Consider the following 16848-nt stretch of genomic DNA (forward strand, 5'->3'; position numbering starts at 1 on the left):
TAGGAAGCTGTGGCAGTAGGAGGAATGGGACCCAGCAGTGAGGACATGACAGGGGAGCTAAGTGCAGCAAAGTACAAGGGAAAGGCAGTGGGTGTTACCAGTAATACTGCCTTCCATTGATGGCTGCCTGCTATCATCAGCTACTTAGAAATATTTCATTTAATAAATGGCATATCTGTTTTAGAAAGAGAAAACAACAAGTTAGAGCTGTTCAGAAACTTGCCCAAAGGTGACTGACTAATAGGTATCATGGGTATTCGAGGTCAGCATCTGCTTCTGCCTTCTCTTCACATGTATACAGTGTGGGAGGAAAGTAGGTTTACAGTTTGCATGGAAAATAATACAATAATCAGTAATAATGCAAGAATAAACTCTGCTTTGTATACTCACAACTGCAGACCTACTTTTGCCATACCCTGTAGAATTCTAATTCTGGCCACTCCTCAGATGCCACCATAGGACAACCTTCTTAGCCTTCTCCAGTATGTGGTGTTTAATCATTCTTTTCAAAACCAATATGACAAAAGAGTTCCACTAAAATTCCAGCTTCCTGAGAATTTTGTGTAAACCAGTGAAACAAGAGTATCATGAAAGACAAGTATCTCCAGTAGTAGCACATTACAGTGACACTTGATATCGCATCTGGGCTGTCTGCTGTTGTCATGTTCTCATGCACTCTCAGCTATCCCCAGATTCCTTGTGCCCTTTGAAAGAACTTTGCCTACAGTTCACATATGCTGCAGCAAGATGACAAGATGACAGACGTTTTTTCTTTGCTTTGTTTTTAATCCTTATCTGAGAATATATTTATCAATTTTAGAGAGAAAGGAAGGGAGAAAGAGAGAGAGAAACATCAATTCCTTCCCATTTGTGGTGTGGCCGGAGATCGAACCCGCAACCTTTTGGTGCACCTTGTTGGGTTTTTTTTTTTTTTCAGTCATCATACATTTTACCCAGCTGTTTACATCTTTATTTAAAAACTAGCACCTGAAATATGAGGGAGACACCCCCCCAAAAAAACAGAATTATCTTCTGGAGGTCGGTCCCCTTATATTACAAGCTTCCCCTGATAGGTGAGTATTCTAGGAACTGCTCTGTATCAGTGTACCAGCTGGCATTATTATGAGAGGCTGCATTCTGCTTCAGTGAAAAAAATTTTTTTTGGAAGACTCAACATGTTTGCCCATTTCATGAAGGTTGATGCACACCTGTCCACACCACACTGAGTGCTCAGAAGCTTTTGACCAAAAATTACATGAACCCCACGCTCCACCTTCTCTATTCACCTGATCTTTCCCCCAAGTGACTTTTTTTTGTTTCCCCGGATGAAAAAAGTCCTTAAAGGCAAATGTTTTACCAATGTGGAAGAGGTGATATAAAAAAACAGCAGAACTAAAAGGAATCAAAATCAATGAGCTCAAAAAAGTTTTGAGCAGTGGAAAAAAATGTCTTGATAGTTGTATTTCATCAAATGGAGAGTGATTTGAAGTTGACTGAAATAAAATGTAAGAATAAATAACACAATTTTTAATTAAAAAATTCTGGGTTTTTGGGGTGGTCTCCCCTTGCATGTGTGCTACTTACTTTGTGATCTATAAAATGCTTCTTACCACTAAATGATAATCTCTTTCAGGGTGGGTTATGTCTGTTTTTCTCACTTTTGTATATCACCACCTGGCAGTACCTAGCAAATAGTACATACACAACAGATATTTGAAGAATAAAGGGATAAACCTGTTACATTTTTAGAATAGCTTTGTTTACAAAACAGTAGGCAATTGCCTAAAAAGTGAACTGATTTTTGTCTAAGGCCATATTAATTATAGGTAAGCCAGACCTGGATCCCAAGTTTTCTGACTTTCTATTGAATGTTCTTTCTGTTACCCCAATAAACTAAAATCATCATCAATATTTAATGTTAATAATATTAAAATTAGAATATAGTAGTGGGAAGAGAAGGAACATATACCACCCAAATTAACTACAAAATGGTCCCTTTTTCACAGTCACAGACCTTTTGTAAACAGTAACCAAAATCAAATCCTAGTCCTGGCCCTAAGTGCCATGACCATGGTCCCTTTGAACTCATTCTTCATTCTGCCATCTGCTCTAAGCCCTCAACCACTCTGATGACAAAATGTATGTACAGTCTTTCTCTGATAGTTCCAGAATCTTTATCAGGCAACATCTTTCTTGGCGTTATTACTACCTTTCTCTTACTTTCCAAATCAAACCCTTTCCAATGAAGGGAGAGACTGTCAAGTTTAGCTCAGCTGTCAGTGAAATCACAGGAAATACCTAACTTTACACTTCCCCAAAACCAAATCAGTTCTCTTCCAACTTGGAGTGTTTACATTTTCATTTTTTTGGCATGATTCCCATATTTTCCTTTCTCAGTCAGACAAGAGCAAACAGTCACTTTAGCTACTGAAAAGAAGATTGCTGCCAGCTGTGTTTTGGTGGAGTGTTTTGGTGGGGTGTTTTGGTGGGGTTCTTTGATGGTCAGTACATCAAAGACGGTCAAAGATGTCAGTGTGGCGGTCAAAGATGTCAGTGTGGCGTGGAGCAGGCGAGGCAATCTTTGGCACCTGCCACTATTACTGGCTTCTTTTGATACAGATTTTTTAAAGAACTGACAATCCTCCCGCACAGTTGGACTTAGAGCAAAATGGTATGACAACTCTACAGATAAACCAAAAGGGTTAATCTGCATTTAGTTTGTTAGAATCCTATCTTAAAGTCTCAGTGTGGACCCCTGAGTGAGTACAGGGTAGAGGTTAGGGAAGGGAGAAGGCTAGTGAGCAGAGTCTGATACTGGCTTTGTTTCTCATTATAGATAACTGGCTGTAGGATGGAGCAGAGAAAGGAATTGAAATTCTTAACTAGGAAGACCACAAAGATCTTATCTGTTTCATGTTTATAAACCTTCATCCCTCACTCCTTAGACACAGACTCTGTCTAGTCTTTAGGACCTTTGCCCTGACTTTGCCACCCCTCCCCCGATGCTATTCTTTAACCTTTTAAGGATGGCACAAAATAGAAATAGCAAGTAAATGTTTCACAAATTAAATTGGAATACAGAGATTTTTAAAAATATATAAGACCCTTTCATATAGCCATTTAGCACTAATTTATATGTACAACCAGATACGTACACAAACACCAATAAACTAAGGCAAAAATAACTAAGCACTTAGGGGTCTTATATTGGGTATACTTCCATATTCTACTGGAAGGACCTAATGTCTGACTGCCTCTGATGTTTGCCTAGCAGTGTTCACCAGGGAGCAGAATCTCAACAAATTCATGTTGAATGAATGAGCACTTTTAGACATTCCTTTATTACTAAGCAATTTTAGCCCAATAGACAATACAAAAAACATATTTTCATTTAACACAATGGGTAGTTTTTTGGAGAGAAGCAATCAATGATTATATTTAAAATTTTTCATTGTTAGGTTATAACACCAGCATATGCATTACTTTGGGAGGTTATAATTACATTTCACTGAACTTTGTCTTGAGCTAGCATGCATTTTTCAGATGTGTTCAATATAATTCTGTCTTTTTGAACCTTTACTGAGTTACTGTGACCTGATGAGCTCTTTTTCTCTTCATCCCTAGGGCCCAAATTTTTTCCTTCTGCTTTTCCAACATTACCACTTACCCCTTGAAGTACTTTGTCATTGCCCTTGGGGATGGAGGGGCAGTTATCTCACTTTTTCTGTTCACAAAAAAGAAGGTCTCTGAGAAATTCAGGGGTTTTTTTATTTGTCCAAGGTTAGGATTCTCTGCTCCTTCCAATACATTATTCCTGTGAAACCTGGGGTCAGAATAACATAAAATAGGAAGATTGATTTATTCTTTCAAATTTTTTGTCAACAAAAGTATGATTCTACAGGTTGAAAGCATCCTGTGCTTTTTTTCCTGCTATTCACAGCTTTGTTTTTAGAATTGTGTTGAGTAATTTAGATTTATCTCGTTTACAGGGTGTTTTATTAGTAATGCTTAGTCTGATGGGTTCTTGCCAGGAAATGTTTTTCCTATCAGGGTCAGAGTGGGAGTTGACTTTATAGCATACTAAGCATGTGACATTGTCTTATTTCATTCTAAGTTTAATTTTTTGCTTTTTAATCAGCACTCTGGCCCCACTCTTGTCTTCACACTAAAGAAGTTTACAACTTAAAAATTGCCTTCATATTTTCAGTCATTGCTAGAACCCAACCTCATGTTCATATAATAGCATTGACAGGACCCTGGTTTTCATGGAAGATAGAGACTCTTGAATTTCTTATTCTTAAGTTGCTTAGATCATCACTGGCCTAATATTGTGCTTTTGTGCTTATATTTTTAGTAACTATATATTTTATATATGTATACATTTATAAGCTAGTCTTCCACAGGGTTGCAATTTAAAGATTCTAGACCTGAGTATAGTGATTTTGGACTGTTGAACCAAAGTGCCCTTCCTTGCCTCCCTCCACTCACAGTGGGACAACTGCCAGGGAGTGGGGAACAAGATGAGATGTATTGACCCAAGTGATCATGATTGTCACAGCCAGGTCAGATCTCATGCCATGACTGTAGCAGTGAACAGTCCAAGGAACATCTCTGTGGTGTGGCTTTCTTCTTAGAAAAGAAAGCTTCTCTGGTCTTGAGCACAAGTTAGTTTATTTCACTTCTACTTATGATAGATTCCTATATTATTTTCTTCTACCTCCCAGATAAAACTTGTTAGCTTGCAATTATCTTTTCTCAGGAAGTCAACTAATTTCTGGATTATATTTAATTACTCTCCAATCAGCTTTATCAGTTTTTTCATCAGCATAATATAATTAATAACACTTGAACTTTCATATCTCAAAGAAATAACCTATATATACACCATTGTATATGACAGATATCAAAAGCTAGTTATGTATTTAAAATCTGCAAATGTCAGTTCAAAAAGTTGATTATAGTTCTTGTTCTTAGTATTTATCTCAACTTCCCTTAATCAATAGCTTGAATGACATTTGGGAAAAGATTATCTTTAATACCATTACTGTTAATACACATGATTTTACAGTGCAGTAGAAATTTCCCTGTTCTTTAGAGAAGGTATTCTCATTGTGTGCAGTTAATTTAGAAGGCATTCTGAAATAGTCCATTCCAAATCCAAGTAATTGTTTTGGGGTTACAATAAAGCAGCATTTTGTTTCTACGGTTTTTTTTTCCTTGCATTATAATGAAGCTGTTAACCCTGTAAATACCCGCACCTCTGGTCTTGAGCACAAGTTCGTTTATTAAATGCATTAAATGTATTGTCTTCTTTAAGCCTCACTGTTCTTAAGTTTATTAGTAAAAGAAAAACTGGGCTCACAGTCTTCCTGCCAAAAGTTACAATTTGTAGGTTATGAAATTGGGGTTTGATCCAAGTAATCTGACTTCAGATTTTTATACTGTTAAATCTTTGTGCCTGCTTTTAAGTGAAGTAGTGTTCATTAATTGGTACCACCTGAAATCTGGTATTTTGTCCAGTCTTTAACATGTTTTACAGAATCTGAGTGAATGTGGTTTTGTCAAAAGTGTCTCCCAAAAGTAATTTTTTAAGGTCAAAATAGTTATTCTGCATAATAACTAGACTTTTATCCTTGGCAGTATAATGCTACAATATTTAGCATATGTTTTATAAGTTTTGATAAATATTCTTCTGTTGTCAATTTTTTGGTTGTTAACTTGAGTGTATGTATGCATGTATATGAAGAACATATATGAAGAAACCAAAGGACATTTTAAAATTTCGGTTTTGAAGGAGGCTGACAAATAGTTATAGAGAACATAAACAATGACAATGGAAAAATAATGAAAGAAAACTCTTAAATAATTTAGCCTTTAATAAAAAACAAAAACCTGTACAAAAATAGTCCTTTCACCATTTGGTTCTCAAAAGGAAATTGACAATGGTGGTGTTACTTTCTGTTTCTCCTTAGACAACTTAGACAGTGATGCCAGCAGCAGGGACAGGTACCTTGTGTTTCTATTAAATGCTTCCCCCCCCTTATTTTCAGGTGTTAGAAACTATTTGAAAGAAGCATTGGTGAATATAATTGCAGTACATGCAGAGGTAAGCTATCATTTGATGTTCCTAAGAGATAAGAGTAACTGGAATAGGAGAAAAAGGATAATTTGTGGTTTCTATGGTGGCCTTTTTTCCCAACTTTTTGTGCTTTCCTTTGTGTTTAACAAATTAAAGTCAGGACAGGTCCCCATAATGGACCATTTCTCCTTGTTTTAAACCTTCTTTTAGGTATTCACTATTTCCAAGGAATTGGTGCCTCGGGTCCTGACCAAGGTGGTGGAAGCAGTTTCTGAAGAGCTCAGTCGACTCATGCAGTGTGTTTCCTCCTTCAGCAAAAATGGAGCATTACAGGTACCAGAATTACTCACAGGTCCATGTCAAACTTTCAGTTTATTTAAACACACAAGTATATTTTTAATCATCAGTCTTATACACAGATTATTTTATGGATCTGCTGATTTGCAATCCACATTGTCTCTCTTGCTCATTATGTCTTGTCTATAAGTTCCAGAGTTTCTGTGTCTTTAGAACAGAGCAAGACCTTAACAACCCTTGTGAAATTATCTTGACTGTGGATTCCTTCTAAAGTTCTGTAATTGCCTTTGTTTTATTTTATACTTGTCTTTACTACATTTAATTTCACAAGAAATTTTTAGCAACTTTTTAAAAATAAATTTAGGAATTTTATTTATTTTTTAAAAGATTTTTCTTATTTATTTTTAGAAAGAGTGGTAGGAAGGAAGAAAGAGTAGGAGAGAAATATAGATCAACACGTTGCCTCTCACACGCCCTCAATTGGGGACCTGGCTGGCAACCTAGGCATGTGCCCTGACCAGGAATTGAATCGGCAACCTTTCAATTTGCAGGCAGGCTGGTGCTCAATCCACCAATCCACAACTTTCTTTTATTGTCTTTTCAAACTGTTCAATGTAGTTTGCATAGAAACATCTCTTTGCTTTAATATTCCATTGGTTTATGTTGTAGTTATTTAAATTATGTAATTACAATAACAAATATAACATATAAACCAGATGATTCTTTGTATGCATACAACAAAATTGGTAGGAGCTAGGGTGTGCAGGCATGTGGTAGAGTGACCTCCTACATGTAAGCTTTGAGTTATCTAAAACATACTGTGTTTTTTAAAAAGTACTGGCAGTTTTTCTTACAGTAATGGCTGAAGAAGCTCTTATTAGGCCAGCCCCCTATAGAAAACAACTGTAATCTTAAATAAAATATAAAAACTTTAAAATATTAAAAATCAAAAACATGAAAAACACTTGGAGAAGTGACCATTAGTAAGTGATTCTGGAAGGAACGGCACTTGGGTGAATTCCTCATGTTTTTATGGATTTTAGCCTGAAGACAGGTCCAGAAGTACCTAAAACTTCACTAAACCTACATCTTTTAGGCTTGAAGAATAGGGCAAAGTACTACTATAGGAAAGTGAGGAAGCTATCCCAGAGTACAGAAAGCAAGAGCTATAAATTGTGTATATAAGCTACTTAAGTCTCTAGTTGGCCCCTAAACTATACATACATGGCTGGACTCCACTATAACAAGCCCAATTAAAGCTAAAAGGACTAAAGTAAGAATTAAAATGCTGCCCAAGAGCCAGGAGTTTTTAATTTGAGTACAAATAAGTAAATTGCTTGCTAAAGCAGAACAAAATCAATACGCTTCAGAGGCATATTACAGAATCCAGAGTCTCCCCAGTATGACATACACAGTGTCTAGGATACAATCCACATTTTATAGAAATGTAAAAACAGAACAAAACAGGAAAACATGACCCATTTTCAATAGAAAAGACAAGCACCGGAGAGCAGTCTTGAGATGACCTAGTTATTGGAATTTAAAGACAAGGATTTTAAGCAGTGTTCAGTAATGGAAAGGAGACTATGCTAAAATGAATGAAGAGATAGGAAATATCAGCAGAAAAGGAAATTTAAAAGAATAACTAAATGGAAATTCTCAGACAGAAAACATATATATATATTTTTTTACAATCTACCAGATCAGAATAACTGCTTAATGGAGACGACAAAAGGAAAAGTCACCAAATTTGCAGATCCCATGTGAGAAAAAGAGAAAGGAATGATTGGGAAAAAATTAACAGATCACTAGGGACCCTTGGGGCAACATGAAAAGGTCTAGCATAGACATAATTGAATTTGTGAAAGAGTCAGAATGGCCAGTCAGCACATGAAAGATGGTCAGCATCATCAGTTGGAGCTCTCACACATTGTTGGGCATGTAAATCATACAACTACTTTGGAAAACACTCTTGCAGTTTCTTTGAAAACTAAACATACATATCCCCTATGACCCAGCCATTCTAATTGTAGGTATTTAACTAAGAGAACTAAAAATACGTGTTTATGAAAAAAACATACAAGAATGCCCATAAATTTTCTTCTTAATAGCCCAAACCTAAAAACAGCCCAGGTGTTTATCAACAGAATAAACAAACTGCAATATGTTCATATAACCAACTACTTTTGAGCATTAAGGAGGACAAACTGCTGCTACCACCTAAAGCACAGGTGGCAAACACAAGGCCCACAGGCCAAATCCAGCCCTTCACCTTGTTTTATCTGGCCCTTCACCTTGTTTCTACCCACCAGCAGCTCTGAGCTGTCGCTTAACTGTTAAGGAGTAGTTAAATTTATACAGTCCTAAAATGACATTCAGCCCTTTGAAGGCAACTGCGAGGCTGATGTGACTCCCCGTGAAAATGAGTTTGACACCCCTGACCTAAATGAAACTCAGGAGTGTTTAGCTGAGTGAAGGAATCCTCACACCAAAGCACACGTATTACTATATAGGTTTCTTCTCTGGTAGGAAGAAAAAATCTCAGGAAAGTGCTTTCCTCTGGGTTGTTGAGATTAAGTAGGAAGGGGCCTAGGGGGTTGGTTCTGTACCTTGATATGGCTTTCCATTGCTCAGGTGTATGCCTCAGTCAGAACTCATCACATGGTACACTGTAAGATTTGTCTATTGTGTAGCATGTAAATTTTAACTCAAAAAGTTAAAATAGTATTGATTGATTCCCAGTCAGGGCACATGCCTGGGCTGCAGACCAGGTCCCCAGGTAGGGGCATACAAGAGTCAACCTATCGATCGATGTATCTCTCACACACCGATGTTTCTCTCCCTCTTTTCTCCCTCTCTTCCTCTCTCTAAAAATAAATAAATAAATAAAATCTTTTTTTTTTTAAAGAAAGAAACAGGCTACTGTAGTTAGTCATGCATGGTGAAGTACAGCAAAACAATGTGATAGATTGGTAATTGGATAGATAAATGGTAATGCTAGTTAACATATGTAGTAGAATCTATTGGTTTACAGGTGTTCACTATAAATTCTTTCAAAGTCTCTATACATTTGAAAATTTTCATACAAAAATATTGGGGGGCAGAAGAAATGGAGAGCACTTGTTAATTTGGCAAGTTGGTTGAGGAAAAATTTGTTACAAAAACTTCTGCTATATTTGTAGTTGCCACCGATTTTCTCTAAAAATTTGACTTAAAGTTGAAAGGACATTAGTATAGTAGTTCTGTTACAGGAGAAAGGTAGCATAAATGGTGTGGTACTAAAGATTAATTAAAAGGAAGTTGCACTAACTACAGTTGACCAAGGCGGTTTTGAAATTATACAATAACAAAAATCTCTCCTCAGGCAAATTTTCTCTGTAACCCATTTACTTGATGGCAAAACTTCTCTCAAAGTTAGCAGGAAGAGGTTAGGAAAAAATACTAGAATCAGCTGGACAACTTTTTCCATATACCACAGGTCCTCAAATAAAATTGTTTTGTTTAATATCATTTCATAATAATGTTGATGGGAAAAATTGATTCCTGGGTGTTTGGGGTTTGTACATTCTCCCCACGTCTGTAAGGTTTTCTCTGGGGACTCTGGTTTCTTCCCACACCATAGAGCTGTGCATGTGTCTACATTGTCCCATCTATGTGAGTGTGAGATGTGTGAGGTGCCTGTGATAGAAGTGTGTCCAAGGGTGGGGCCTGCCTGCACCCTCAGCTGTCAGGATGGGCGTCTGCCACCTGCACTGCCACATGAACTGGAAGGAGTGATTTAGAAAATAATTTTACTTGTTTTTATTAATCTTTCTTAAATGTATGTAGAGATCACTGTTATTCCAGTGTTTAATATTAGAAGTGTTTGGAGTCCTTAATTAGAAGTTTGGTGATGTTTTTGTGACCAGAAGTGTGCCATAGAACTTAGTTAGCCTTTGGTAAAATTGGTTTCATTCTATACCATTTCTCTTATAGTCACAGATTCCAAGATCCTATCAATGACATGAAGTGAGGACTTACTCGTCACATATCCAGGAGAATACTGGCCACCTTGACCATTCCAACCTCTAATGTTTTGATACTTCCTAGGAACTGGGCAGGCATTTTTTTATTTTGAAAAAGTTCAAATGAGTGTAAATGCCCTACCTCACCCTTTCCCATTGAGAATGGCTGTTTTTGACATCCTTCTTTTGAACAGATAACTCTGAGAAAGACTACAGGTTAATAATCTGTACTAATTATTTACATAAAAGGCCAGTGCATCAGTCTTCAAAACCTTCCTGAGAACCAGTTCAGAGAGGAGAGAGGAGTCGAGTGACAGTTTGGTGATTTTAGCTGATCTTTTAGCATGATATTTTTTGGCATACAGTTTTTTTGTATATTATGTAAGTAACCACCACTTTTATAATTAGCATAATCCATAGGTTAATACACCTTGTTTGAATCCATAGGTTAATTAATACACCTTGTTTGAATAAAGTTTCTACATGAAAATTAGTTTTGCGGTGATTTATTTAATCCTAAAATATTCAACTAAAAGTTCTACCTTATTTTTTTCTCTTTGATATTTTCCTTATAGGTATATTTTTAACATAAACTAGAGTATAAACAATAGAAGTAAATTGTCATACAGGTGTTTTCTAGTTACAAACTATTTTTTGGGCTTCTAAGGCACTGAAAAATGAAACCAAATAATTGCTTTCCAAACAGAAAAGTTTCACTGAATATAGTGTATCTTATCAGCTGTTATCTAGATTGGTTACAGAATTTCTGATAAGTCTGATTTAAAGAACTAGCCATGTCTTTTATGATTGTTTAGCATTTTATGCACTCCTGGAGAATAAGAGCTATTTGTTTCATATAGACCCCTGAGCATAACCTACACTGTGGGTACCTGAATCACAGGTAGAGGATGTGGGCTTTCTCTTTAGAGGCCTTTCTAGTACTCTGAGGAAAACAATCTATCTAAAGTCACACTTCTTCAAGCTTGCAAACAAGTGTAAGCTTTAGGTTAGCTTTTCTGTCATAAAAGTTTTGTGCAGATAAAATTCCTGTAGCATACAATATATCTACAAGATAAAAAGAATATACAATTCAGTGATTTTTTTACTGTGTTCACAGAGTTGTGTAATCACCACCACAATCAATTTTAGAATGTTGCATCACCCCAGAAAGAAACCCCAGATCCATTAGCAATCACTTCCCATTTTCCTTCCATCCCCTCTCCACGGCATTAGACAAGCACAAGTCTGTTTTCCATGTGCTTATTTGCACATTCTGAAAATTACGTATAAACAGAATCATATAAATATGGCTTTTTGAAACTGGTTTCTTTCACTTAACATAATGTTTGAAAGGTTCATCCATGTTGTAGCTTGTATCATTTCTTTTTATGACTGAATAATATTCCATGATACAAATGTACCACACTTCATTTATTGATTCATTATTTGATGAGTATTTGGGCTGTTTCCATGTTTGGCTAATATGAAGAATGCCTCTGTGAACATTAATTTACAAGTTTTTGTGGACATATGTTTTCATTTCTCTTGGTTATATACCTAGGAGTGGAATTGCTAGGACATATGGTTACTCTGTTTATCTTTTAATGAACTGCCAGACTTTCTTTCTCCTTTCTTCCCTCCCTCCCTCCCTCCCTCCCTCCCTCTCTTCCTTCCTTCCATCTTCCTTTCTTCTTTCCTTTTCCTTTCTTCCTTCCTTCCTTCCTTCCCTCACTCTTTTTTTCATTTATTTTTGTTGTTGTTCAAGTACAGTTGTCCCCATTTTCACCCCCACGCCCCCCCACCCCATGCATCCCTGCCTCCCACCCTTGAACCTACCCCCTTGGCTTTGTCCATGTGTCCTTTATAGGTGTCCCTGGATGACCCTTCCCCTATTTTCCCCCATTATCCCTCTCCCTGCTCCCCTCTGGTAGCAGACTATTTTCAAAGCAGCTATATCATTTTACTTTTCTACCAGTGATATATAAAGATTCCAGTTCCTATACATCCTTGTCAATATATGTTACTGTTGGTCTTTCAAATTAAGCCATCATTTTGTGTGAGAAGTGATATCTTACTCTTTTCATTTTATTGATGGTTTTCTTTTGAGGACAGAATTTTTTAATCTTGATGAAGTCCAGTTTATCTATTTTTTCTTTCATTACTTGTACTTCAATGTCATTTCTAAGAAGGCTTGCCTAATCCAATATCTAAATATTTACTTGTTTTCTTCTAAGCATTTTACAGTTTTATTACTTACAGTTAGGTCCATTTTGAGCTAATTTTGTGTTAAGGAAGGGATCTATTGGGTTGACCAAAAAGTTCATTTAGTTTTTTCTACACGATGGCTTTAGTAGTGCTTAGTTGTCTTTAACTTCATTTGAAACAATTTTGTTAGATTGTATGGTGATTGCTGTCACATCACTGCATTTAAAAAAATTATCAAAATCAGTGAATTTTTTGTGTAGCCATTTTAGTATTGAAGATGGAAGAATATATGCAACATTTTTGGCATATTTTGCTTTATTATTTCAAGAATGGTAAAAGTGCAACTGAAGCACAAAAAAAACCTTTGTGCAGTGTATGGAGAAGGTGCTGTGACTGATTGAACATGTCAAAAGTTGTTTGTGAAGTTTCTTGGTACTCTTAACACTTTGACCAAATAGTTCTTTGCTGTAGGCTATCTTACGCATTGGAAGATGTTTAGCAGCACCCTCCCCGCTACCCACTAGAAGTCAATAGCTGGAGATAGCCAACATTCTCAGAATATCTGAATCAGAAAAGTTATTGGTGAAAATGAAAAAAATGTTCTTTTATTTTATGGGGAAAAAACTAAGTGGACTCTTTAGCTGACCCAGTAATTTCATTGTTTTGCATGAGGATATCCAGTTGTCCCAGCATCATTTGTTAAGAGACTATTCTTTGCCCATCGAATAGTCTCAGCACCCATGTCAAAAATCAATTGATCATAAGCATAAGGATACCCAATCCTATTCTATTGACCTCTATGTCTGTCCATATACCAGTGTCACTTTGCCTTGGTTATTGAAGCTTTATAGTAAGTTTTGACATCAGGAAGTGTGAATATCTCCAGTTGTGTTACTCTTTTTCAAGATCATTTTGTCTATTTGGAATCAGCTTGTCAATTTTTTTAAGGTATCTGTGATTTTAATGGTGTTGTAGTGAATCTATAGCTTAACTTTTAGCTTAACTTTTGAAGTTAAAGACAATGTGCCTACAAGTGCATAGGTGTAAGGAAGTAAGCCAACCCACTTCCTTAAATTGGTGGAGGAGGGGAATAATTCAGGGACAGTGTTTCAGACTTTCCTTCCTCTCACAAGCAGACTAAAAGAAAAATTACTGGTTAGATAGTAAATACAGATTGCTGGGAAATCCTTGTGTAGTTTGTCCTTTTATAGCAAGATATCTAGCTGCCTGCCTTCACACAGTCATACTTGACTGTAAATTAATTTTCAGTCAAAGGAAATTTTGTCACAGCTGATTTCTTTGGACTGTTTTCAGAAGTTTGTTCATAACTAATAATCACATGGGGGTGGAGGTAACCATGTGCCTGTAGTGTTCTGTCAACACTGTGCCTGCCATGAACAGGCTGGAGGCCGTCTCCTTCACCACCTATTTCTATTCAGTAACCATCACAAATCCTAATTGTCATTTTGTCCTTTTCTCATCTTTAGGCAAGGCTTGAAATCTGTGCTTTGAGGGATACTGTGGCTGTTCACCTGACTCCTGAAAGCAAGTGAGATGCTAAATATTCTCGTTTTGAGTGCTTCATTAATAATAATGTTGGTCTGACTTGTATATAAAATCTTTTGTAAAGATAACTGAGCAGAGTGAATGCTCATGATTTTGTGGTGTGTAAATGTTTAAACATGATTGACCAAATTTTTAGTTAAAAAATGTACATCTGTATTAAGTCATGGGCTCCTAAGACTGGTTCTTCATAGCATAATATGAAGAAGAAAAGATAATGTAATTTTATGTTTTTCATTCTATAAGATAAATCTTAGTCCCATAATCAATGTAGCAGAACATTGCATTCTTTTTTTTAAAAAAAGGAGAAAATAAGTATATTCATAGCAGACTTTGAAGGACTGTTTTAAGTGTTGTAATTATCAGAGGAAGCCTTGTGGTTTCTCTGAAAAAATTTGTAGTGGAAATTTGATGATTTTTAGCTGTTTTGAATGAAAGTCAGGATTTCCTATCATTGAAATATCAGTACGTGAACTGAAACAGTACTACTAACTACTTGCTTTTACAAACCTGTTTACTCCATTGGCAACATTACCTAGGAAATGTTGGGTTATACTGATAATGTGTGTGAGAAGCCAAGTGGTATACAAATAAATTGTTTAAGGACATTTTGTGCAATACGTTTATTCATTTCCAGCTTTTGATAACATGGCTAATGCCATCTTCTTACTGCCATCATTACAACTGAAAGACCTCTTACATTTTTTTCCTAACAAAGTTAGCTTCTTTTTTAAAATTTTTAAATTTTATTTTAATTGTTGTTCAAGTCTAGTTTTCTGCCTTTGACTCCCACCCCGGCCCAAAGTTAGCTTCTTGTTCCTGTTCATCAGGCTGACCATTTCCAGGTGGCTCCCATATTGGTTACTGAAGCACACTTTTTTCCCATGGTTGCTTGTCTGCACAGAGTGCTAAATAGCAGATGATAGAAAGCATTCCTTCCATATTTGATTTGTATGCATGCCTTGTGTATTTATTCTCACTAACTTTACCTTTCATGGCCTAAGTTCCTCATTTATAAAACGAAGATAATAATACTTTGTAGGCAAAGTTTTGAGGAAATTAAATGAGAAAATGTCAAGTCACCTTCTAAACTCTTGGTGCACTACAAATAAGTGGTATCCTCCTCCTCCTCATTATTATTGTCATAATGTAAAAATAAAGACTAACAGCATCACATTTGTTTTGATTAATTGAGAAGAGGTTTACAAGAAACAGCATGATTGTGGAGATATGGCAGAGACTTTCCTTGACATCAGGAAAGAGGAGAGCCAATTTCCTACTGGGAAGGGAGTGAAACATGCCCACAAGTTATGAGATATCCCCACACCTACACCTTGCCCCAATCAGGAACAACTGAAGCGACCCGGTGCCTGGGGTAGTTTCATAACTGTATTGGGACTTTGCAGTCTCACTATATGTTGCTAGGATACCTGCCCCTAGCCTGAGAAATCCTGGTCAAAACTTATTTCATGGTATACTGATGAGAATGTTTTTACAATACAAAATCAAAGACCACTTTGAAGTCATGAATAATTATATTAATTTCTTCACCTTAGTCAGTTGTTTCTTAGTGAATGGTACAAATTACTACCAAATATTCTCCCCTAAATGCTTTTCATTTGATTCAGTAACTTTTCTGGTACTCTCTACATTAACAAGTTAAACATATCGAACTGCTGGTTTTAAAATGCGCTTTCCTTTTTCATGAAATGAAATAGTGTTGAATTTTAAAATATGGATACATCCCTCCATTATTCTACAAATTTTAAACATAATAATATCTAAATTCTGTAAAAACTTCAGTTATTATAATAAGACAAAGGCTGTAAATCAGGCCGTGGACACTGCAGTACTCTGTGTCCCCATTTGTGTGACCATTCACAAGATTGTATTTCTACTTAGTTTCCTTTCTTTCTTACTATTTGCTTTATCTAGAGTTGGGTCTTGTTTTGAAAATAGAATTTTAAAAAATTAAACATCCACACTAAGCCTTCATCTATCGCGAGTAGCATTCTTTTATAAAATTTAGTTCCTACTTCCATTTTTCAAGTTATATTTCATTTTTTAGATGAGTTTTTAGACCCTGCTCCTACCAAGGCTTTGGTAACTATACCCTCACTTTTACTTTTTCTATTGTTTTGCACTTTTACTTCTTCTCATATTTCTACATGCTTCATTGGTTTATACTAGTTTCTTTATATTTAAGATATGCTTAAAAATTTTAATAATGCTCTTAATTCCATTTAGAAGCATAAAATATTTCAACTTAAATGTTGCTACTTGTTTTCCAGGTCTAGTTTTAAACAGGCTTTGGAAGCCCTTCCTCAGCTTTCCAGTGGAGCAGATAAAAAGTAAGTTCTGTATGCTATTCTCAGGAGCCAGTTAGATGGGTTGAATAAGCTTTAATTACCCAAAAGTACTCTTTTTATAAGTAATAATTTGAATTTAATGAAGAGAAGTATTTAATAGCCCTTAATAGTATGTATCATAATACACACTCTTCTTTACTTGTCTTCCAAGTGACAGAATAAGGTAAAACCTTTCTTCTGTGTTTATGACAATTTAGACATTAGTTCTTTTCTTGTCTTAAACAACTAGTATAGAGAATGTCACAAGAGTGACTAGTATAGAGAATGTCACAAGAAAGTTTGACTTACTCAGTAAACTATATCATTGTCTTAAATTTTTAAGATAATACTT

At 35.9% G+C, this 16848-nt stretch overlaps 1 protein-coding gene across 3 annotated transcripts in view; it reads left to right on the top strand.

The window, feature by feature from the left end:
- EXOC2 (exocyst complex component 2) overlaps positions 1–16848 on the top strand; it is a 254233-nt gene that overhangs the window by 233609 nt on the left and 3776 nt on the right. For all 3 annotated transcript variants that reach the window (XM_045841724.1, XM_045841722.1, XM_045841723.1), the window contains exons 24-27: positions 6051–6106; positions 6290–6412; positions 14073–14134; positions 16440–16499. In XM_045841724.1, the coding sequence (XP_045697680.1) occupies positions 6051–6106; positions 6290–6412; positions 14073–14134; positions 16440–16499 (301 nt within the window). The remainder of the gene's footprint in view (positions 1–6050; positions 6107–6289; positions 6413–14072; positions 14135–16439; positions 16500–16848) is intronic.

Source organism: Phyllostomus hastatus, unplaced genomic scaffold (genome assembly GCF_019186645.2).
Source record: "Phyllostomus hastatus isolate PE091 unplaced genomic scaffold, TTU_PhHast_1.1 phas_contig_37, whole genome shotgun sequence".
NCBI lineage: Eukaryota > Metazoa > Chordata > Mammalia > Chiroptera > Phyllostomidae > Phyllostomus > Phyllostomus hastatus.